General features: G+C 41.9%; 1 protein-coding gene across 1 annotated transcript; it reads right to left on the bottom strand.

Moving 5' to 3' along the window:
- Positions 1 to 501: 501 nt before the first annotated feature.
- On the bottom strand, positions 502 to 1,557 carry LOC134970013 (4-galactosyl-N-acetylglucosaminide 3-alpha-L-fucosyltransferase FUT5-like). Its single transcript, XM_063946129.1, has one exon. It carries the CDS (start codon positions 1,555 to 1,557, stop codon positions 502 to 504), a length of 1,056 nt encoding a protein of 351 aa, XP_063802199.1.
- Positions 1,558 to 23,957: the final 22,400 nt, after the last annotated feature.

Here is a 23,957-nt window from a genome sequence, read left to right as displayed (position 1 = left end):
TAGTTTATTCAAAAAAATACATACATATATACATTATATGGGAGTCACAGTGCTTCCTGCTTTAAGTGGGTATTCGCTGAGACTACCCTTATGTATACCCACCTTGATGGTATACTGCAGTTAGATTCAGCAGCTCGGGACTTGGGAATCTAGATGCTGCAGCTCAGGAATTTTGTGCTCAACATTCCTGCTCAAGTTGGGTGAGAACGTAATTTCTTTGAATTTGTGGATTTATGGGACATGTCAAAGTCCTTTTATCACACTTATTTTAAAGATAACCCAAGGCTTTAAGGAGTCCATTCATGAAGCAGTAAAGAGTGTGGCGAAGTGAGCCAGTGGAGAAGTTGCCCATGGCAACCAATCAACTGCTACTTACAGTATGTATAATTTTATAGAATACACTTTAGAAATGTTACCCCAACACTGATTGGCTGCCATGGGCAACTTCTGCACTGGCTCATTTCTCCACTCTTTTAACTTCTTCATGAATAGACCCCTAAATTACTTGTACCAATCTCCAAGTCTTGAAATAGTTTTATGTTTAGGAGCTTCTTTTAATGCTTTGCAAACTCTACAGTAAGCATCCTGCCAATTAGTGATTGCAATAGGATGAAGTCTGGACCTCCAGTGGAAATATTGCTGGTAGGCTTTGTCATCACTGTCCAACTTTAAAATATATGTAGCCAGTTCCTGGGCAGTGGAGAAGTCATCTACATGAATAAAAGAGTCTTTTGGAATAAAACGCTCATAGTTTTCACGAGAGGGTCCCATAACAACTGGTACAATGCCAAATGTGAGGGAATTCCTCCACAGTTTCTCTGTAATGTAGTCTTCATGAATTGAGTTTTCAAAGGTCAGATAAAATTTGTATTTGGAAAGTATTTGCTGCTGTCCACTTCTGGGCAGAGGTTTATGCTTCCTTCCATATATGTCAATGGTTAAAAATGTCTTAAGCTGCTCATAATAATGCACCCTTCTAGAGTTTGGTTTCCAATTACTGACTGCCCAGGCCACCAGCTTAGTCTTTGGTGGGATAGTGAAGTTATCTTCTTCTTTATTCTCCTCCAACCAGCCATAAGGTGAGAATATATCAGAGTCAGTCCTGTAGGACATGGTCAGATTGAGGAGATTGTCCATAAAGTGTAAGTTTGGGCTGTGAGATGGGGACTCCTTGTTAAACCATACCCAGTACTGGTTTTGTGGTCTTGGCATATGCGGAAGTAGTTTTTTAGAGTAGCATACGTCCCTGTGATGGATAACAACTGCATCAGAAGAAGAAAACAATGTTCTGTTATCTGTATAGAAGCATCCACTAATATTAAGGTAGGATGGACAGTCATTAAGGGGAAATTTATTACGAAATGGCCAAGTCCAAACCAGGATGATTCGAGTATGTTCAGCTGGTTCCAGGTTAGGATCCACATTTTTAATTGTGTCAATAATTGCAGAGCCACCTATATTGTTATAGAGTATAAACAAAATGGCTGAAAGGCACAACTGTGCAATACATATCATAAAAGAATTCTTCATAGACAGTGTATTTCCTGAATACTCCATTTCATTAAGTACAAACACTGGAACAGTATGGCAAATTTCTTGCAGTGTAGACGTTTCTCAGAATTATGGTCACTGTTAAAGAAATAAACAGAACACGATAAAGTGGCAATGTAATGTAATGTTTTCTGCAGTGAAAATGTGCTTTTATTTTTAAGACATATCAGTGAATATTATAAGGTACTTTAATACCCCAAAAAAAGTTTTCGAAAATGTGCACATAAACAACAAGAAGCGCATTGTATGTATTTACTTTTCGCTGATATACTTTAAAATGAATAAAAGTTTTCTCAAAAAATATAAAAATAATAAAAATTAACAGAATTAATCTCTAAACTAAGCCATTTCAGTTATATTGAACCCTTAACTACCTAGTGGTCAATAATCAAATTAGAACCTTTCTGTTCTAATGAAAAATTTTAAATCAGGACAAAATAAATGGTTCATTTGTTACAGTTGTTAAAATATGTAGGAACTAGAGATGATCGGTTCTGATTTAAAGAAATCTGAACAGCTCCAAACTTTCGGGATCTGAGGCAGTTGAACAGCTCTGGTTTGCCTATATGAGCAAAAACCTTGAGATCCCGCTATCGGATCTCACAGTTTTGGCTTGTGTACCAATTTAAAAAATCCCACTGAAATCAATGGGCTTACTTCTGATTGGCTGAAAGAGCCATCTGTCATGGCTCTCAACCAATCAATGCATCCCCATAGACTTCAATGGAGCAAAATGGTAGCTAATGATACTGCCGTCCCCATGCCGACACCCCCACACTGCCTGCAGCCCGCACTGTCTGCACCACTGGCACCCCCACACTTAGGATACCGTGGTACTCTCACACTGACTACACTGCAGGTACCCCCGCACTGAGGACCCCACCAGCATTCCCGCATTGCTGACACTGCTGGTACTCCTGCACTGAGGACGCCGCCAACATCGCCAGCACCCAGAAGTATCAACACCACTAGCGACCCTGCACTGAGGACACTGCCAGCACTCCTACAGTGAGGACACCCCTGGCACGCCCACACTGACAACACAGTAGCAGTGCCGACACCACCAGCAACTCCACAAGGAGGACATGCCGGCACCCCCACACTGAGGACACCAGCAGCACCCCAGCAGCACCAACACTGCCAGCAACCCCACACTGAGAACACTACTGGCACCCCCGCACTGAGAACACCACCAGTGATCGGCATTTCAGCGATCAGAAAACCGACTGGGGCTTTGGTGAAAATCATCCCAACAGGAGCAAGGTAAGTATAGTTACCTTTGCCCAATGCCCCCTAACCCTCTTTTCCCACAGCCTAAACCTAACCCTCCACCCCTGCAGCCTAACCCTAACCCTCCCAGGTAGTACCTAAACCTCCACCCCAAGAGCATAACCCTAACCCTTTTCTTGTTGAATCCCATTGGTGAAAATCATCCCAACAGGAGCAAGGTAAGTATAGTTACCTTTGCCAAATGCTCCCTAACGCTCTTTTCCTGCAGCCTAAACCTAACCCTCCACCCCCGCAGCCTAACCCTAACCTTCCCCGGTAGTACCTAAACCTCCACCCCCACAGTGTAACTCTAACCCTCCTGGGTGGTACCTAAACCTAACCCTCTCTTCCCTCAACCTAAACCTAACCCCCCCATAGACTAACCCTAACTCTCCCCAGTGATGCCTAATCCACAAGGGAGGAACCAGAACTGCTATTTAATACTGATACTGAAGGTGTTTGTGGTAAAGATTGCATGTAATTTTACTTTTTGGAATGAACAACTTGCGGGATTACAATGCAAATGAATTATTAATGAGATGGTGCCTAGATTTCCAATATTCCTACCTCAACTAATTTTAGTGTCACAATGGTTACAGATGGCTTGATGGTACGTCCTTATCTATAATACTGTGTTCAATTCTGGGGGCCATATCTTCAGAAGGATACTAATACATTACAAAGAAGACTGTGTACAAAGAAGGGTAACTAAAATGGTGCATGGCCTACATCACAAAACATACCTGGAAAGACTAAAAACATCTAAATATGTATAGTTTGGAGCAGAGGAGGGAAAGGGGGGACATGATATAAATTTTCAAATAAATCAAGGGTTTTAACAAAGTTCAGACAGGAAACATTCTTCAAATGAAGAGATGTATTAAAACACGAGGACGTGCACTGAAACTGGAAATAGGTAGGTTCAGGGGAAATTGGAGGAAAAATTACTTCACAGAAAGGGAAGTGGACAAGTGGAATAGCTTAACATCAGAGGTGGTAGACAGTAGAGCAATTAAAGCATGCATGGAATAGACATAAGGATATCCTTACAAAGAAATAAGGATCAAATAAGTTTTGAGGTAAAAATATGGTAATAAAGGGGCAGAATAGATGGACCAAGTGGTTCTTATCTGCTGTCAAGTTCTATGTTTCTATGACAAACATTGTGTGGGTTGGGGTAGAGGCAGACTTGTAGTCTTTTGGCCAAGTATAACAACAATGCCTTTACAATGGGCATTAGGTGGGACCACTGGTGGCTGCCTTACTTGGAGACATTCATCACCATCATCATCATAAACATCATCTTTTTCATGTACAACACAGTCATCATTATCCTCATTGTCAGATAAACAATTATTGCCATCATCATGTTACAGTCTAACAACATTAAAATTTCCATTCTTTGAGCAACATAGTGAACCACCGCTCATTACAGCTGAGATGCCTTGTTGCACCTGAATCAATTTACCAACAAACTTTTCCATGGCTATTTGTTACACTTACAGCTGACTCAAATTTGCTGTTGCATTTCTTGCTGTGCATAGGATTCACATTCTTTTGCATGCGGTCAGTATATCTGTGAACTATCTTGTGACAACTGTAGCACTTAAATTTTACTGAATCTTTCACTTTTTATATGCAATTCAGTAGTCTCAGCACTTGCCTAACAGGGAAAACTGTCTTGACACTGTAATAACTTTGCTCTGACTGTGCCTTTGGTTAGCTTTACTATGTTTGCTTACAACAACACAGCTAAGAAACCAGGGGGTACATTTACTAAAAATCAGTTTTGAAACACTTTTAAATCTGACTCAAATCACGTGATTTTTCACAAATGTTTGTCTAAAATTGGGTTTTTACTAAAAGTTGTTTTTTTGTCCATATTAAAGATTGATGGTGAGTGAGTCAGTTTTAAAAGTAAATTGGTTTTATTTAAATAGACAGTATACAAAGTCGACTTAAAATTAACTTAAAACCAAATTCAATTTCTTGCTGCTCTGCTATTGACCAAAACATATCAAATGCACATGTAGTGATTTCCACACTGCAGGAAAATGCACAGGCTTGAATTTCCATGATTACTACAGCCAGAGTGCACCGTATGGATGTGTCTCTTTTTATAGACATCATAATAAAGTTTCAGCCAATTGCATATGTTTTAGAAGTTAAACAGACCTGCTTTATAATTTTCTTTTTATTTTTTGTTTTTTGAATCAATTTTGAGTTGGTTTTGAGTCGATTTTCGAACTGAGAGATATGTATAAGCTTTTATTAAAAACTACTGATGGGTGGTTTGATGGTCCATTTTAATCTAAAGTTTGATTATTAGTTGATTTTCAGTCAGTTCTAACTAATAAATCTGAGAATTTCAAAATTGAGTGAAAATCAAAATAGACTCTTCGTAAATATACTCCTTGGGCAACAAGTTCTGTAACACTGCTGTAGGAATTGCTTTATCATCTGTTTGTACTCCAGCAGATTATAGTTGGAGGGAAACAGACATCATTTTGTCTATGTGAACTCTCCTACTGCTGCATTCACTCAGCTTTGTGTTATAAACTGCACGTCTTAAATTAGTTCTTCTCATAAGATGTCTATCTTAATATGCTGCTTGTAGAGCTGTCCACGTGTCTTTAGCTGAAGTCTTCCCATGTATAATAGGCATGTTGCTCTACACTCAAACTAATAGTGCCCATGATACGCTCTACATCCTCTGGGTTTGGGTCTGTACCAGTATCTATTGTAACTTTCTACATATTGTCCTGCTTCAATTACAATTTTATAGCAACCTTTGAAGTTGTATAATTTTCTGTACCTTTTAGCTTGATAAACTGAATTATGGGTGTAGCTCCTGTATTCATGTTTCTTACAGATATAACTATGCAGCCTTTGTGCACTAAACAGTTTCTGTGCTGCTACACTTCACTGCAAATACTCTGCTGTCTTCAGTCTGTGTTCTATGCAGCTTCTATGCTGACACACTGTGCTAGAAACACTCTGTAACTTTCTTAACTTTGTGCTTTATGGCAGTTTTCACTACACATGTTCTTACGATGGTATTTGTATGCTGATCTGGGTGTCCTATAAGCTTTGGGCTTGCGTACTTAAACTTTGTGTGCCTGTGTCGATAACCTGATGGAAATTATGTATGTGCAGGTGTCAATATTGCAGGGTTATATAGGTACACACTAGTGGATGACTGACTCAAACTATGAACAGCACAGTACCTTAAACAGTGGTGTTGGTTTATTGATAGATAGCTGGTTGAGCTGTACTCACTGTTACATGTACACTGGTGATTGAGTGGAGCTTGAGCATAGCAGGGTATCATACAGCTCACCAGCTGGTGAGTGTATACTGCAAATGGATAACAGTGCAGGGAGACTGGAACAGCTTTATATCAGCAGGTAATCACAGGTCTAGATTCCTGTCTCCCACCAAGTCACACTACACAGTGTCAAAATGGCTCCTGCACATGCACTGTACATATCATAATGGTCATCTTTGGATAGGGCATGCAAGCTCCTTAGAGAACAGGAAGACAGAAGTGTGTGTAGTAGTCCATTCATCTTTCAACAGTAGTTGCATTAAGCAGACAAGTATTATTTTAATTGTTAATGAGTTATTGTGGAACTAAAAGCACCAATATGCTTGCTGTGTAGTCTGGCTCTTTAATATGGGAGGGTATAGTAGTGGGACTAGAACCATAATAAGGTAACAAGGAGGCAATTTATCTTTCTGTTGACTGAAGGGAGGAAAATTCTTTGGAAATATGCGGATGCCAGGAGTGGCACTCGATCTCCCGGCTGTCGGGATACTGGCACTCAGAATACCGGCGCCAGGATACCGACACCTATTTTCCCTCTTGTAGTCTCCACGACAACCCTGGAGGGAGAATAAATAACATGGCGTGCATAGTGTGAGTCTTTTGCGCTCGCCCAGCTGCCGGCATTCCGTTGGTCAGGATCCCGGCACCAGTATTCGGGGTGCCGGGATCCCGAGCGCCGGTGAATCGTAGTACACCCGATGCCAGAGTGGGGTCAAAAGGAAATTCATGTTGCCTACTTTACTTAACAGTTTTTACAAGGAGCCCTATTAGACTTCTTTACCTTCCACTCTATTTTATGTTTGCACTGTCAATCTAAAGATCAGCTGTCCCCCTGATTCTTTTTACTACTTCCTCTGTAGCAGTGAAACTTAGGATTCGGCAGTGGCACTGTGCATTTGTGAACTTGGGTTCATGCATGAGTGACTTCCTGCAGGAGGAGTCCGACTGGGGTGGAGGGTGTAATAGGAAGCAGCAGTGGGTGTAGGAAGAAATGACATCTGAAGATAGCGAAGGTTCCAGGAGTGAAATGGCAAAATGTTGTATTTTCAGAGCATAATGAATTTAGGTCACCATACTATAGTATGGGGATAGCGGGCCAGATCAGGACTGAAAGGTAAACATCCATGATATCTTCTGCATGGTATCCAGTTGATAGATCTATACATGGGTCTTCAACCTGTGGCCTCCAGCACATATTTTTAAACGTTTGCTTGATTAACCATCCATGTAGACTACGATTGGGAATAGTAACCTGTGTCGAGTGCAGCGAGGCACCTTGCCCAAAGAAAGCCCATAATGGTACACATTTGCAATAATTGTGGTCACATATGATGAAACAGAGAAAATGACACAGAAAAAAAACATGAAAAACTTGTGTCAACCTCTTTTATGTCGGAAATTTCCATGTTAACCTTTTAACCCTGTCAACCTTTGGTACCTATCAAACTTATTTACTATCTACATTTCCAATATCAACCTTTTGACCATGTCGACCTAATCCATGTCAACCATACGGGGTCGACCTAATGACTGTGTATCTTTTTATTTTTTATTTAAGATCTATTTATTAGTGATGAGCGGGTTCGGTTCCTCGGAATCCGAACCCCCCCGAACTTCACCCATTTTACACGGGTCCGAGGCAGACTCGGATCCTCCCGCCTTGCTCGGTTAACCCAAGCGCGCCCGAACGTCATCATCCCGCTGTCGGATTCTCGCGAGATTCGTATTCTATATAAGGAGCCGCGCATCGCCGCCATTTTTCACTCGTGCATTGGAGATGATAGTTAGAGGACGTGGCTGGCGTTCTCTCAGTTTCTGTGTTCAGTGTGCTGCAAATATCTGTGCTCAGTGTGCTTTATTGTGGGGGACTGGGGACCACCAGTATTATATAGTAGGAGGACAGTGCAGAGTTTTGCTGACCAGTAACCACCAGTATTATACGTTCTCTGCCTGAAAAACGCTCCATATCTGTGCTGCATTGTAGTATATAGTAGGAGGACAGTACAGAATTTTGCTGACCAGTGACTACCAGAATTATATCAGTACGGTACAGTAGTCCACTGCTCTACCTACCTCTGTGTCGTCAAGTATACTATCCATCCATACCTGTGGTGCATTTAAGTTTTTGTGCGCAGTATATATATAGTAGTAGGACAGTGCATAATTTTGCTGACCACCAGTATATAATATATAGCAGTACGGTACAGTAGTCCACTGCTCTACCTACCTCTGTGTTGTCAAGTATACTATCCATCCATACCTGTGGTGCATTTAAGTTTTTGTGCGCAGTATATATATAGTAGTAGGACAGTGCATAATTTTGCTGACCACCAGTATATAATATATAGCAGTACGGTACAGTAGGCCACTGCTCTACCTACCTCTGTGTCGTCAAGTATACTATCCATCCATACCTGTGGTGCATTTAAGTTTTTGTGCGCAGCATATATATAGTAGTAGGACAGTGCATAATTTTGCTGACCACCAGTATATAACATATAGCAGTACGGTACAGTAGGCCACTGCTCTACCTACCTCTGTGTCATCAAGTATACTATCCATCCATACCTGTGGTACATTTAAGTTTTTGTACACAGTATATATATATAGTAGTAGGACAGTGCATAATTTTGCTGACCACCAGTATATAATATATAGCAGTACGGTACAGTAGGCCACTGCTCTACCTACCTCTGTGTCGTCAAGTATACTATCCATCCATACCTGTGGTGCATTTAAGTTGTGCGCAGTATATATAGTAGTAGGCCATTGCTATTGATATATTACTGGCATATAATTCCACACATTAAAAAATGGAGAACAAAAATGTGGAGGGTAAAATAGGGAAAGATCAAGACCACTTCCACCTCGTGCTGAAGCTGCTGCCACTAGTCATGGCCAAGATGATGAATTGCCATCAACGTCGTCTGCCAAGGCCGATGCCCAATGTCTTAGTAGAGAGCATGTAAAATCCAAAAAACAAAAGTTCAGTAAAATGACCCAAAAATCAAAATTAAAAGCGTCTGATGAGAAGCGTAAACTTGCCAATATGCCATTTACGACACGGAGTGACAAGGAACGGCTGAGGCCCTGGCCTATGTTCATGGCTAGTGGTTCAGATTCACATGAGAATGGAAGCACTCATCCTCTCGCTAGAAAACTGCAGTGCCACTCCTAGATGGGCCAGGTGTTTTTGTCGGCCACTTGGGTCGCTTAGCTTAGTCACACAGCTACCTCATTGCACCTCTTTTTTTCTTTGCATCATGTGCTGTTTGGGGACTATTTTTTGAAGTGCCATCCTGTCTGTCACTGCAGTGCCACTCCTAGATGGGCCAGGTGTTTGTGTCGGCCACTTGGGTCGCTTAGCTTAGTCACACAGCGACCTTGGTGCACCTCTTTTTTTCTTTGCATCATGTGCTGTTTGGGGACAATTTTTTTGAAGTGCCTTCCTGTCTGACACTGCAGTGTCACTCCTAGATGGGCCAGGTGTTTGTGTCAGCCACTTGGGTCGCTTAGCTTAGTAACACAGCTACCTCATTGCGCCTCTTTTTTCTTTGCATCATGTGCAGTTTGGGGACTATTTTTTGAAGTGCCATCCTGTCTGACACTACAGTGCCACTCCTAGATGGACCAGGTGTTTGTGTCGGCCACTTGGGTCGCTTAGCTTAGTCACACAGCGACCTTGGTGCACCTCTTTTTTTCTTTGCATCATGTGCAGTTTGGGGACTATTTTTTGAAGTGCCATCCTGTCTGACACTGCAGTGCCACTCCTAGATGGGCCAGTTGATTGTGTAGGCCACTTGGGTCGCTTAGCTTAGTCACACAGCGACCTTGGTGCACCTCTTTTTTTCTTTGCATCATGTGCTGTTTGGGGACTATTTTTTAAATCTGCCATCCTGTCTGACACTGCAGTGCCACTCCTAGATGGGCCAGGTGTTTATGTCGGCCACTTGGGTCGCTTAGCTTAGTCATCCAGTGACCTCGGTGCAAATTTTAGAACTAAAAATAATATTGTGAGGTGTGAGGTGTTCAGAATAGACTGGAAATGAGTGGAAATTATGGTTATTGAGGTTAATAATGCTATGGGATCAAAATGACCCCCAAATTCTATGATTTAAGCTGTTTTTTAGGGTTTTTTGTAAAAAAACACACGAATCCAAAACACACCCGAATCCGACAAAAAAATTTTAAGGGAGGTTTTGCCAAAACGCGTCCGAATCCAAAACACGGCCGCGGAACCGAATCCAAAACCAAAACCAAAAAAATGTCCGGTGCACATCACTACTATTTATTGAAGATTTTACAACAGACAACAAGACATACAGTAGCATATTCATTGTAGGATTACATACAGTAATATAGAACGGTCTCAATGTAAATAATCTGAAGTCCAAGACCAATAGTTAGAATAGCGGGAGGTGTAGGATTGGTTCCACAACAGTTCAGCAAAAGTCTATAAAGAAATTGTTTTGCAATGAATAAAGAATGTTGGCATTAAAGAGAAACAAGGCAAAGCTAAAACAAGCAATGTATAAAGAAATATTACCAACAACTCTTGTTAGGGTAAGCAAGCCTTATTATTGTAAATTGTAGAATAACATATATCTTACGCTACATATATTTCTCAGGTCAAAGTAATAAAAGAGAGAAGGGGGGGGCGTAAAGAGAGAACATAGGACAGGAGAAAAAGGGGGAAGGGATTTAAAAAATCTGAGTATTTCCACCTATATTGAGTCTATTCTCTGAAAAATCTTTACATTGCAAAAAATAACAAACCCAACATCAGGTGGAGATATATGATGAGAGTGATCAAGATATACAAGTCTGGTAATAAGACAGGTTACAATCTAGGACTTTTAAAATATGCACTTTAGTAGAGGGTTCTAGGAAGTCAATATATACTAGAGATGAGCGCCTGAAATTTTTCGGGTTTTGTGTTTTGGTTTTGGGTTCGGTTCCGCGGCCGTGTTTTGGGTTCGACCGCGTTTTGGCAAAACCTCACCGAATTTTTTTTGTCGGATTCGGGTGTGTTTTGGATTCGGGTGTTTTTTTCAAAAAACCCTAAAAAACAGCTTAAATCATAGAATTTGGGGGTCATTTTGATCCCATATTATTATTAACCTCAAAAACCATAATTTCCACTCATTTTCAGTCTATTCTGAATACCTCACACCTCACAATATTATTTTTAGTCCTAAAATTTGCACCGAGGTCGCTGGATGACTAAGCTAAGCGACCCTAGTGGCCGACACAAACACCTGGCCCATCTAGGAGTGGCACTGCAGTGTCACGCAGGATGTCCCTTCCAAAAAACCCTCCCCAATCAGCACATGACGCAAAGAAAAAAAGAGGCGCAATGAGGTAGCTGTGTGAGTAAGATTAGCGACCCTAGTGGCCGACACAAACACCGGGCCCATTTAGGAGTGGCACTGCAGTGTCACGCAGGATGTCCCTTCCAAAAAACCCTCCCCAATCAGCACATGACGCAAAGAAAAAAAGAGGCGCAATGAGGTAGCTGTGTGAGTAAGATTAGCGACCCTAGTGGCCGACACAAACACCGGGCCCATTTAGGAGTGGCACTGCAGTGTCACGCAGGATGTCCCTTCCAAAAAACCCTCCCCAATCAGCACATATAGACATATAGCTAATATAGACTGGTTGATAAAGAGATGTCGTAGTATGTATGTATAAAGAAGAAAGAAAAAAAAACCACGGTTAGGTGGTATACAATTATGGACGGACTGCCGAGTGCCGACACAGAGGTAGCCACAGCCGTGAACTACCGTACTGTACTGTGTCTGCTGCTAATATAGACTGGTTGATAAAGAGATGTCGTAATATGTACGTATAAAGAAGAAAGAAAAAAAAACCACGGTTAGGTGGTATACAATTATGGACGGACTGCCGAGTGCCGACACAGAGGTAGCCACAGCCGTGAACTACCGTACTGTACTGTGTCTGCTGCTAATATAGACTGGTTGATAAAGAGATGTCGTAGTATGTATGTATAAAGAAGAAAGAAAAAAAAACCACGGTTAGGTGGTATACAATTATGGACGGACTGCCGAGTGCCGACACAGAGGTAGCCACAGCCGTGAACTACCGTACTGTACTGTGTCTGCTGCTAATATAGACTGGTTGATAAAGAGATGTCGTAGTATGTATGTATAAAGAAGAAAGAAAAAAAAACCACGGTTAGGTGGTATACAATTATGGACGGACTGCCGAGTGCCGACACAGAGGTAGCCACAGCCGTGAACTACCGTACTGTACTGTGTCTGCTGCTAATATAGACTGGTTGATAAAGAGATGTCGTAGTATGTATGTATAAAGAAGAAAGAAAAAAAAACCACGGTTAGGTGGTATACAATTATGGACGGACTGCCGAGTGCCGACACAGAGGTAGCCACAGCCGTGAACTACCGTACTGTACTGTGTCTGCTGCTAATATAGACTGGTTGATAAAGAGATGTCGTAGTATGTATGTATAAAGAAGAAAGAAAAAAAACCACGGTTAGGTGGTATACAATTATGGACGGACTGCCGAGTGCCGACACAGAGGTAGCTACAGCCGTGAACTACCGTACTGTGTCTGCTGCGACTGGATGATAAATAATGATATAAAAAATATATATATATCACTACTGCAGCCGGACAGGTATATATATTATATAATGACGGACCTGCTGGACACTGTCTGTCAGCAGAATGAGTTTTTTATAGAATAAAAAAAAAAACACCACACAAGTGAAGTCACACGACGAGTGTTTAACTTTTTCAGGCAATCACAATATAGTATACTACTAACTATACTGGTAGTCAGTGTGGTCAGGTCACTGGTCAGTCACACTGGCAGTGGCACTCCTGCAGCAAAAGTGTGCACTGTTTAATTAATTTTAATATAATATGTACTCCTGGCTCCTGCTATAACCTATAACTGGCACTGCAGTGCTCCCCAGTCTCCCCCACAATTATAAGCTGTGTGAGCTGAGCACAGTCAGATATATAATATATACATAGATGATGCAGCACACTGGGCTGAGCAGTGCACACAGATATGGTATGTGACTGTCTTGTACTCCTGGCTCCTGCTATAACCTATAACTGGCACTGCAGTGCTCCCCAGTCTCCCCCACAATTATAAGCTGTGTGAGCTGAGCACAGTCAGATATATAATATATACATAGATGATGCAGCACACTGGGCTGAGCAGTGCACACAGATATGGTATGTGACTGAGTCACTGTGTGTATCATTTTTTTCAGGCAGAGAACGGATATATTAAATAAAACTGCACTGTCTGGTGGTCACTGTGGTCAGTCACTAGTAAACTCTGCACTCTCTTCTACAGTACTCCTAAGCTCCAGTAAATCAGGTCAATCTCTCTCTCTCTCTCTCTCCTAATCTAAATCACTGTACTCCCTAACAGCTGCTCCCCGTCCCCAATCCTCCCCACAATTATAACTAAGTCACTCAGTCTTTACTCTTTTCTACTATAACGGAGAGGACGCCAGCCACGTCCTCTCCCTATCAATCTCAATGCACGTGTGAAAATGGCGGCGACGCGCGGCTCCTTATATAGAATCCGAGTCTCGCGAGAATCCGACAGCGTCATGATGACGTTCGGGCGCGCTCGGGTTAACCGAGCAAGGCGGGAAGATCCGAGTCGCTCGGACCCGTGAAAAAAAACATGAAGTTCGTGCGGGTTCGGATTCAGAGAAACCGAACCCACTCATCTCTAATATATACACTCCATTTGTTATAAAACTTACGCGTTCCTGTTTCGGTATCTGAATCTAATATTTTTCTATCATAGTATAAAAAGTGTAGGAGCTTTTGCTGCACCTCCAATAGGGAAAAAGCAGATCATTTCACCCAATGTATTAATGTACATTTTTTACCTAGCGTAAGTATGGTGGTAAGAAGGGTGATAATAGTATGTTTATTGGGAGGAAGAGACCAATTCTTAAAATTTAAGCATAAGCAGGCCAACGGGTTAGGATGTAATTGAAGTGAAAATATTTGGTTAACATATGATAAAAGTTTAGACCAGAACCGTCTTATTTTTCTACACTCCCACATACAATGCAAGTAAGAAGCCAAAGATATTCTACATTTTATACAACAACTTGTTTCGGTTTGTACCATATGCTTGCGTTGTAAAGGGGTGATATATGCCCTGTGAATTGTACGCAGATGCACTTCTTGTGAATATGAATATTGTAAAATCTTAAGCGTTTTTTCACATGGATTGGTAAGGTCTGTTATATCTGTCAGTTCAGGTAAGTATGCTTTCCATCTAGCATAGAGAAGCTCCCATTGTGGGTTACTGGTAGAAGATAAGAGTATGGAGTAGAGATGTGCACCGGAAATTTTTTGGGTTTTGTGTTTTGGTTTTGGGTTCGGTTCCGTGGCCGTGTTTTGGGTTCGAACGCGTTTTGGCAAAACCTCACCGAATTTTTTTTGTCGGATTCGGGTGTGTTTTGGATTCGGGTGTTTTTTTTTCAAAAAACCCTAAAAAACAGCTTAAATAATAGAATTTGGGGGTCATTTTGATCCCAAAGTATTATTAACCTCAATAACCATAATTTCCACTCATTTTCAGTCTATTCTGAACACCTCACAATATTATTTTTAGTCCTAAAATTTGCACCGAGGTCGCTGGATGACTAAGCTCAGCGACCCAAGTGGCCGACACAAACACCTGGCCCATCTAGGAGTGGCACTGCAGTGTCACGCAGGATGGCCCTTCCAAAAAACACTCCCCAAACAGCACATGACGCAAAGAAAAATGAAAGAAAAAAGAGGTGCAAGATGGAATTGTCCTTGGGCCCTCCCACCCACCCTTATGTTGTATAAACAGGACATGCACACTTTAACCAACCCATCATTTCAGTAACAGGGTCTGCCACACGACTGTGACTGAAATGACGGGTTGGTTTGGACCCCCACCAAAAAAGAAGCAATTAATCTCTCCTTGCACAAACTGGCTCTACAGAGGCAAGATGTCCACCTCATCATCATCCTCCGATTCATCACCGTGTACATCCCCCTCCTCACAGATTATCAATTCGTCCCCACTGGAATCCACCATCACAGCTCCCTGTGTACTTTGTGGAGGCAATTGCTGCTGGTGAATGTCTCCATGGAGGAATTGATTATAATTAATTTTAATGAACATCATCTTCTCCACATTTTCTGGAAGTAACCTCGTACGCCGATTGCTGACAAGGTGAGCGGCGGCACTAAACACTCTTTCGGAGTACACACTTGTGGGAGGGCAACTTAGGTAGAATAAAGCCAGTTTGTGCAAGGGCCTCCAAATTGCCTCTTTTTCCTGCCAGTATACGTACGGACTGTCTGACGTGCCTACTTGGATGCGGTCACTCATATAATCCTCCACCATTCTTTCAATGGAGAGAGAATCATATGCAGTGCCAGTAGACGACATGTCCGTAATCGTTGGCAGGTCCTTCAGTCCGGACCAGATGTCAGCATCAGCAGTCGCTCCAGACTGCCCTGCATCACCGCCAGCGGGTGGGCTCGGAATTCTGAGCCTTTTCCTCGCACCCCCAGTTGCGGGAGAATGTGAAGGAGGAGATGTTGACAGGTCGCGTTCCGCTTGACTTGACAATTTTCTCACCAGCAGTTCTTTGAACCCCTGCAGACTTGTGTCTGCCGGAAAGAGAGATCCAAGGTAGGTTTTAAATCTAGGATCGAGCACGGTGGCCAAAATGTAGTGCTCTGATTTCAACAGATTGACCACCCGTGAATCCTTGTTAAGCGAATTAAGGGCTCCATCCACAAGTCCCACATGCCTAGCGGAATCGCTCTGTTTTAGCTCCTCCTTCAATGTCTCCAGCTTCTTCTGCAAAAGCCTGATGAGGGGAATGACCTGACTCAGGCTGGCAGTGTCTGAACTGACTTCACGTGTGGCAAGTTCAAAAGGTTGCAGAACCTTGCACAACGTTGAAATCATTCTCCACTGCGCTTGAGACAGGTGCATTCCACCTCCTATATCGTGGTCAGTTGTATAGGCTTGAATGGCCTTTTGCTGCTCCTCCAACCTCTGAAGCATATAGAGGGTTGAATTCCACCTCGTTACCACTTCTTGCTTCAGATGATGGCAGGGCAGGTTCAGGCGTTTTTGGTGTTGCTCCAGTCTTCTGTACGTGGTGCCTGTACGCCGAAAGTGTCCCGCAATTCTTCTGGCCACCGACAGCATCTCTTGCACGCCCCTGTCGTTTTTTAAATAATTCTGCCCCACCAAATTCAAGGTATGTGCAAAACATGGGACGTGCTGGAATTTGCCCAGATTTAATGCACACACAATATTGCTGGCGTTGTCCGATGCCACAAATCCACAGGAGAGTCCAATTGGGGTAAGCCATTCTGCGATGATCTTCCTCAGTTGCCGTAAGAGGTTTTCAGCTGTGTGCGTATTCTGGAAAGCGGTGATACAAAGCGTAGCCTGCCTAGGAAAGAGTTGGCGTTTGCGAGATGCTGCTACTGGTGCCGCCGCTGCTGTTCTTGCGGCGGGAGTCAATACATCTACCCAGTGGGCTGTCACAGTCATATAGTCCTGAGTCTGCCCGGCTCCACTTGTCCACATGTCCGTGGTTAAGTGAACATTGGGTACAACTGCATTTTTTAGGACACTGGTGAGTCTTTTTCTGAGGTCTGTGTACATTTTCGGTATCGCCTGCCTAGAGAAATGGAACCTAGATGGTATTTGGTACCGGGGACACAGTACCTTAAACAAGTCTATAGTTGGCTCTGCAGTAATGATGGATACCGGAACCACGTTTCTCACCGCCCAGGATGCCAAGGCCTCAGTTATCCGCTTTGCAGCAGGATGACTGCTGTGATATTTCATCTTCCTCGCAAAGGACTGTTGGACAGTCAATTGCTTGGTGGAAGTAGTAAAAGTCGTCTTACGACGTCCCCTCTGGGATGACCATCGACTCCCAGCAGCAACAACAGCAGCGCCAGCAGCAGTAGGCGTTACACGCAAGGATGCATCGGAGGAATCCCAGGCAGGAGAGGACTCGTCAGAATTGCCAGTGACATGGCCTGCAGGACTATTGGCATTCCTGGGGAAGGAGGAAATTGACACTGAGGGAGTTGGTGGGGTGGTTTGCGTGAGCTTGGTTACAAGAGGAAGGGATTTACTGGTCAGTGGACTGCTTCCGCTGTCGCCCAAAGTTTTTGAACTTGTCACTGACTTATGATGAATGCGCTGCAGGTGACGTATAAGGGAGGATGTTCCGAGGTGGTTAACGTCCTTACCCCTACTTATTACAGCTTGACAAAGGCAACACACGGCTTGACACCTGTTGTCCGCATTTCTGTTGAAATACTTCCACACCGAAGAGCTGATTTTTTTGGTATTTTCACCAGGCATGTCAATGGCCATATTCCTCCCACGGACAACAGGTGCCTGACTTAAACAAACCACCTCACCATCAGAATCCTCCTTGTCAATTTCCTCCCCAGCGCCAGCAACACCCATATCCTCCTCATCCTGTAGTACTTCAACACTGACATCTTCAATCTGACTATCAGGAACTGGACTGCGGGTGCTCCTTCCAGCACTTGCAGGGGGCGTGCAAATGGTGGAAGGCGCATGCTCTTCACGTCCAGTGTTGGGAAGGTCAGGCATCGCAACCGACACAATTGGACTCTCCTTGTGGATTTGTGATTTCAAAGAACGCACAGTTCTTTGCTGTGCTTTTGCCAGCTTAAGTCTTTTCATTTTTCTAGCAAGAGGCTGAGTGCTTCCATCCTCATGTGAGGCTGAACCACTAGCCATGAACATAGGCCAGGGCCTCAGCCGTTCCTTGCCACTCCGTGTGGTAAATGGCATATTGGCAAGTTTACGCTTCTCCGACGATTTTATTTTAGATTTTTGAGTCCTTTTTTTACTGATATTTTGTGTTTTGGATTTTACATGCTCTGTACTATGACATTGGGCATCGGCCTTGGCAGACGACGTTGATGGAATTTCATCGTCTCGGCCATGACAAGTGGCAGCAGCTTCAGCACGAGGTGGAAGTGGATCTTGATCTTTCCCTATTTTTGGAACCTCAACATTTTTGTTCTCCATTTTTAATAGGCACAACTAAAAGGCACCTCAGGTAAACAATGGAGATGGATGGATACTAGTATACTTATGGATGACGAGTGACTGACGACACAGTGGTAGCTACAGCCGTGGACTACCGTACTGCATCTGCTAGTATAGAGATGATAATGATATAAAAAATATATATATATCACTACTGCAGGTATATATAATATAATGACGGACCTGCTGGACACTGTCAGCAGACTCCTAAACTACTAGTATGAAGAAGATAGAAAAAAAAACCCCACCACAGGTAGGTATACAATTATGGACGAGCACTGACGACACAGAGGTAGCTACAGCCGTGGACTACCGTACTGCGTCTGCTAGTATAGAGATGATAATGATATAAAAAATATATATATATCACTACTGCAGGTATATATAATATAATGACAGACCTGCTGGACACTGTCAGCAGACTCCTAAACTACTAGTATGAAGAAGATAAAAAAAAAACCCCACCACAGGTAGGTATACAATTATGGACGAGCACTGACGACACAGAGGTAGCTACAGCCGTGGACTACCGTACTGCGTCTGCTAGTATAGAGATGATAATGATATAAAAAATATATATATATCACTACTGCAGGTATATATAATATAATGACGGACCTGCTGGACACTGTCAGCAGACTCCTAAACTACTAGTATGAAGAAGATAGAAAAAAAAACCCACCACAGGTAGGTATACAATTATGGACGAGCACTGACGACACAGAGGTAGCTACAGCCGTGGACTACCGTACTGCGTCTGCTAGTATAGAGATGATAATGATATAAAAAATATATATATATCACTACTGCAGGTATATATAATATAATGACGGACCTGCTGGACACTGTCAGCAGACTCCTAAACTACTAGTATGAAGAAGATAGAGAAAAAAACCCACCACAGGTAGGTATACAATTATGGACGAGCACTGACGACACAGAGGTAGCTACAGCCGTGGACTACCGTACTGCGTCTGCTAGTATAGAGATGATAATGATATAAAAAATATATATATATCACTACTGCAGGTATATATAATATAATGACGGACCTACTGGACACTGTCAGCAGACTCCTAAACTACTAGTATGAAGAAGATAGAAAAAAAAACCCCACCACAGGTAGGTATACAATTATGGACGAGCACTGACGACACAGAGGTAGCTACAGCCGTGGACTACTGTACTGCGTCTGCTAGTATAGAGATGATAATGATATAAAAAAAATATATATATCACTACTGCAGGTATATATAATATAATGACAGACCTGCTGGACACTGTCAGCAGACTCCTAAACTACTAGTATGAAGAAGATAGAAAAAAAAAACCCACCACAGGTAGGTATACAATTATGGACGAGCACTGACGACACAGAGGTAGCTACAGCTGTGGACTACCGTACTGCGTCTGCTAGTATAGAGATGATAATGATATAAAAAATATATATATATCACTACTGCAGGTATATATAATATAATGACGGACCTGCTGGACACTGTCAGCAGACTCCTAAACTACTAGTATGAAGAAGATAGAAAAAAAAACCCCACCACAGGTAGGTATACAATTATGGACGAGCACTGACGACACAGAGGTAGCTACAGCCGTGGACTACCGTACTGCGTCTGCTAGTATAGAGATGATAATGATATAAAAAATATATATATATATCACTACTGCAGGTATATATAATATAATGACAGACCTGCTGGACACTGTCAGCAGACTCCTAAACTACTAGTATGAAGAAGATAGAAAAAAAAAACCACCACAGGTAGGTATACAATTATGGACGAGCACTGACGACACAGAGGTAGCTACAGCCGTGGACTACCATACTGCGTCTGCTAGTATAGAGATGATAATGATATAAAAAATATATATATATCACTACTGCAGGTATATATAATATAATTACGGACCTGCTGGACACTGTCAGCAGACTCCTAAACTACTAGTATGAAGAAGATAGAAAAAAAAAACCCACCACAGGTAGGTATACAATTATGGACGAGCATTGACGACACAGAGGTAGCTACAGCCGTGGACTACCGTACTGCGTCTGCTAGTATAGAGATGATAATGATATAAAAAATATATATATATCACTACTGCAGGTATATATAATATAATGACGGACCTGCTGGACACTGTCAGCAGACTCCTAAACTACTAGTATGAAGAATATATAGAAAAAAAAACCACCACAGGTAGGTATACAATTATGGACGAGCACTGATGACACAGAGGTAGCTACAGCCGTGGACTACCGTACTGCGTCTGCTAGTATAGAGATGATAATGATATAAAAAATATATATATATCACTACTGCAGGTATATATAATATAATGACGGACCTGCTGGACACTGTCAGCAGACTCCTAAACTACTAGTATGAAGAAGATAGAAAAAAAAACCCCACCACAGGTAGGTATACAATTATGGACGAGCACTGACGACACAGAGGTAGCTACAGCCGTGGACTACCGTACTGCGTCTGCTAGTATAGAGATGATAATGATATAAAAAATATATATATATCACTACTGCAGGTATATATAATATAATGACGGACCTGCTGGACACTGTCAGCAGACTCCTAAACTACTAGTATGAAGAAGATAGAAAAAAAAAACCACCACAGGTAGGTATACAATTATGGACGAGCACTGACGACACAGAGGTAGCTACAGCTGTGGACTACCGTACTGCGTCTGCTAGTATAGAGATGATAATGATATAAAAAATATATATATATCACTACTGCAGGTATATATAATATAATGACGGACCTGCTGGACACTGTCAGCAGACTCCTAAACTACTAGTATGAAGAAGATATAAAAAAAAAAACCCACCACAGGTAGGTATACAATTATGGACGAGCACTGACGACACAGAGGTAGCTACAGCCGTGGACTACCGTACTGCGTCTGCTAGTATAGAGATGATAATGATATAAAAAATATATATATATCACTACTGCAGGTATATATAATATAATGACGGACCTGCTGGACACTGTCAGCAGACTCCTAAACTACTAGTATGAAGAAGATAGAAAAAAAAAACCCACCACAGGTAGGTATACAATTATGGACGAGCACTGACGACACAGAGGTAGCTACAGCCGTGGACTACCGTACTGCGTCTGCTAGTATAGAGATGATAATGATATAAAAAATATATATATATCACTACTGCAGGTATATATAATATAATGACAGACCTGCTGGACACTGTCAGCAGACTCCTAAACTACTAGTATGAAGAAGATAGAAAAAAAACCCCACCACAGGTAGGTATACAATTATGGACGAGCACTGACGACACAGAGGTAGCTACAGCCGTGGACTACCATACTGCGTCTGCTAGTATAGAGATGATAATGATATAAAAAAATATATATATATCACTACTGCAGGTATATATAATATAATGACGGACCTGCTGGACACTGTCAGCAGACTCCTAAACTACTAGTATGAAGAAGATAGAAAAAAAAACCCACCACAGGTAGGTATACAATTATGGACGAGCACTGACGACACAGAGGTAGCTACAGCCGTGGACTACCGTACTGCGTCTGCTAGTATAGAGATGATAATGATATAAAAAATATATATATATCACAACTGCAGGTATAAATAATATAATGACGGACCTGCTGGACACTGTCAGCAGACTCCTAAACTACTAGTATGAAGAATATAGAGAAAAAAACCCCACCACAGGTAGGTATACAATTATGGACGAGCACTGACGACACAGAGGTAGCTACAGCCGTGGACTACCGTACTGCGTCTGCTAGTATAGAGATGATAATGATATAAAAAAAATATATATATCACTACTGCAGGTATATATAATATAATGACGGACCTGCTGGACACTGTCAGCAGACTCCTAAACTACTAGTATGAAGAAGATAGAAAAAAAACCCCCACCACAGGTAGGTATACAATTATGGACGAGCACTGACGACACAGAGGTAGCTACAGCCGTGGACTACCGTACTGCGTCTGCTAGTATAGAGATGATAATGATATAAAAAATATATATATCATTACTGCAGGTATATATAATATAATGACGGACCTGCTGGACACTGTCAGCAGACTCCTAAACTACTAGTATGAAGAAGATATAAAAAAAAAACCCCACCACAGGTAGGTATACAATTATGGACGAGCACTGACGACACAGAGGTAGCTACAGCCGTGGACTACCGTACTGCGTCTGCTAGTATAGAGATGATAATGATATAAAAAATATATATATATCACTACTGCAGGTATATATAATATAATGACGGACCTGCTGGACACTGTCAGCAGACTCCTAAACTACTAGTATGAAGAAGATAGAAAAAAAAACCCCACCACAGGTAGGTATACAATTATGGACGAGCACTGACGACACAGAGGTAGCTACAGCCGTGGACTACCGTACTGCGTCTGCTAGTATAGAGATGATAATGATATAAAAAATATATATATCACTACTGCAGGTATATATAATATAATGACGGACCTGCTGGACACTGTCAGCAGACTCCTAAACTACTAGTATGAAGAAGATAGAAAAAAAAACCCACCACAGGTAGGTATACAATTATGGACGAGCACTGACGACACAGAGGTAGCTACAGCTGTGGACTACCGTACTGCGTCTGCTAGTATAGAGATGATAATGATATAAAAAATATATATATATCACTACTGCAGGTATATATAATATAATGACGGACCTGCTGGACACTGTCAGCAGACTCCTAAACTACTAGTATGAAGAAGATAGAAAAAAAAACCCCACCACAGGTAGGTATACAATTATGGACGAGCACTGACGACACAGAGGTAGCTACAGCCGTGGACTACCGTACTGCGTCTGCTAGTATAGAGATGATAATGATATAAAAAATATATATATATCACTACTGCAGGTATATATAATATAATGACGGACCTGCTGGACACTGTCAGCAGACTCCTAAACTACTAGTATGAAGAAGATAGAAAAAAAAAACCCCACCACAGGTAGGTATACAATTATGGACGAGCACTGACGACACAGAGGTAGCTACAGTGGTGGACTACCATACTGCGTCTGCTAGTATAGAGATGAAAATGATTTAAAAAATATATATATATCACTACTGCAGGTATATATAAAATAATGACGGACCTGCTGGACACTGTCAGCAGACTCCTAAACTACTAGTATGAAGAAGATAGAAAAAAAAAACCCACCACAGGTAGGTATACAATTATGGACGAGCACTGACGACACAGAGGTAGCTACAGCCGTGGACTACCGTACTGCGTCTGCTAGTATAGAGATGATAATGATATAAAAAATATATATATATCACTACTGCAGGTATATATAATATAATGACGGACCTGCTGGACACTGTCAGCAGACTCCTAAACTACTAGTATGATGAAGATAGAAAAAAAAAAACCACCACAGGTAGGTATACAATTATGGACGAGCACTGACGACACAGAGGTAGCTACAGCCATGGACTACCGTACTGCGTCTGCTAGTATAGAGATGATAATGATATAAAAAAATATATATATATATCACTACTGCAGGTATATATAATATAATGACGGACCTGCTGGACACTGTCAGAAGACTCCTAAACTACTAGTATGAAGAAGATAGAA

Source organism: Pseudophryne corroboree, chromosome 11, assembly GCF_028390025.1.
Source record: "Pseudophryne corroboree isolate aPseCor3 chromosome 11, aPseCor3.hap2, whole genome shotgun sequence".
Taxonomy (NCBI): Eukaryota; Metazoa; Chordata; class Amphibia; order Anura; family Myobatrachidae; genus Pseudophryne; species Pseudophryne corroboree.
The sequence above is the reverse complement of the archived record's forward strand: the minus strand, read 5'-3'. Positions and strand labels throughout refer to the sequence as shown.

Coding starts and splice junctions, on each gene's coding strand:
- LOC134970013 (XM_063946129.1), bottom strand. CDS start 1,557: ATGGAGTATTCAGGAAATACACTGTCTATGAAGAATTCTTTTATGATA.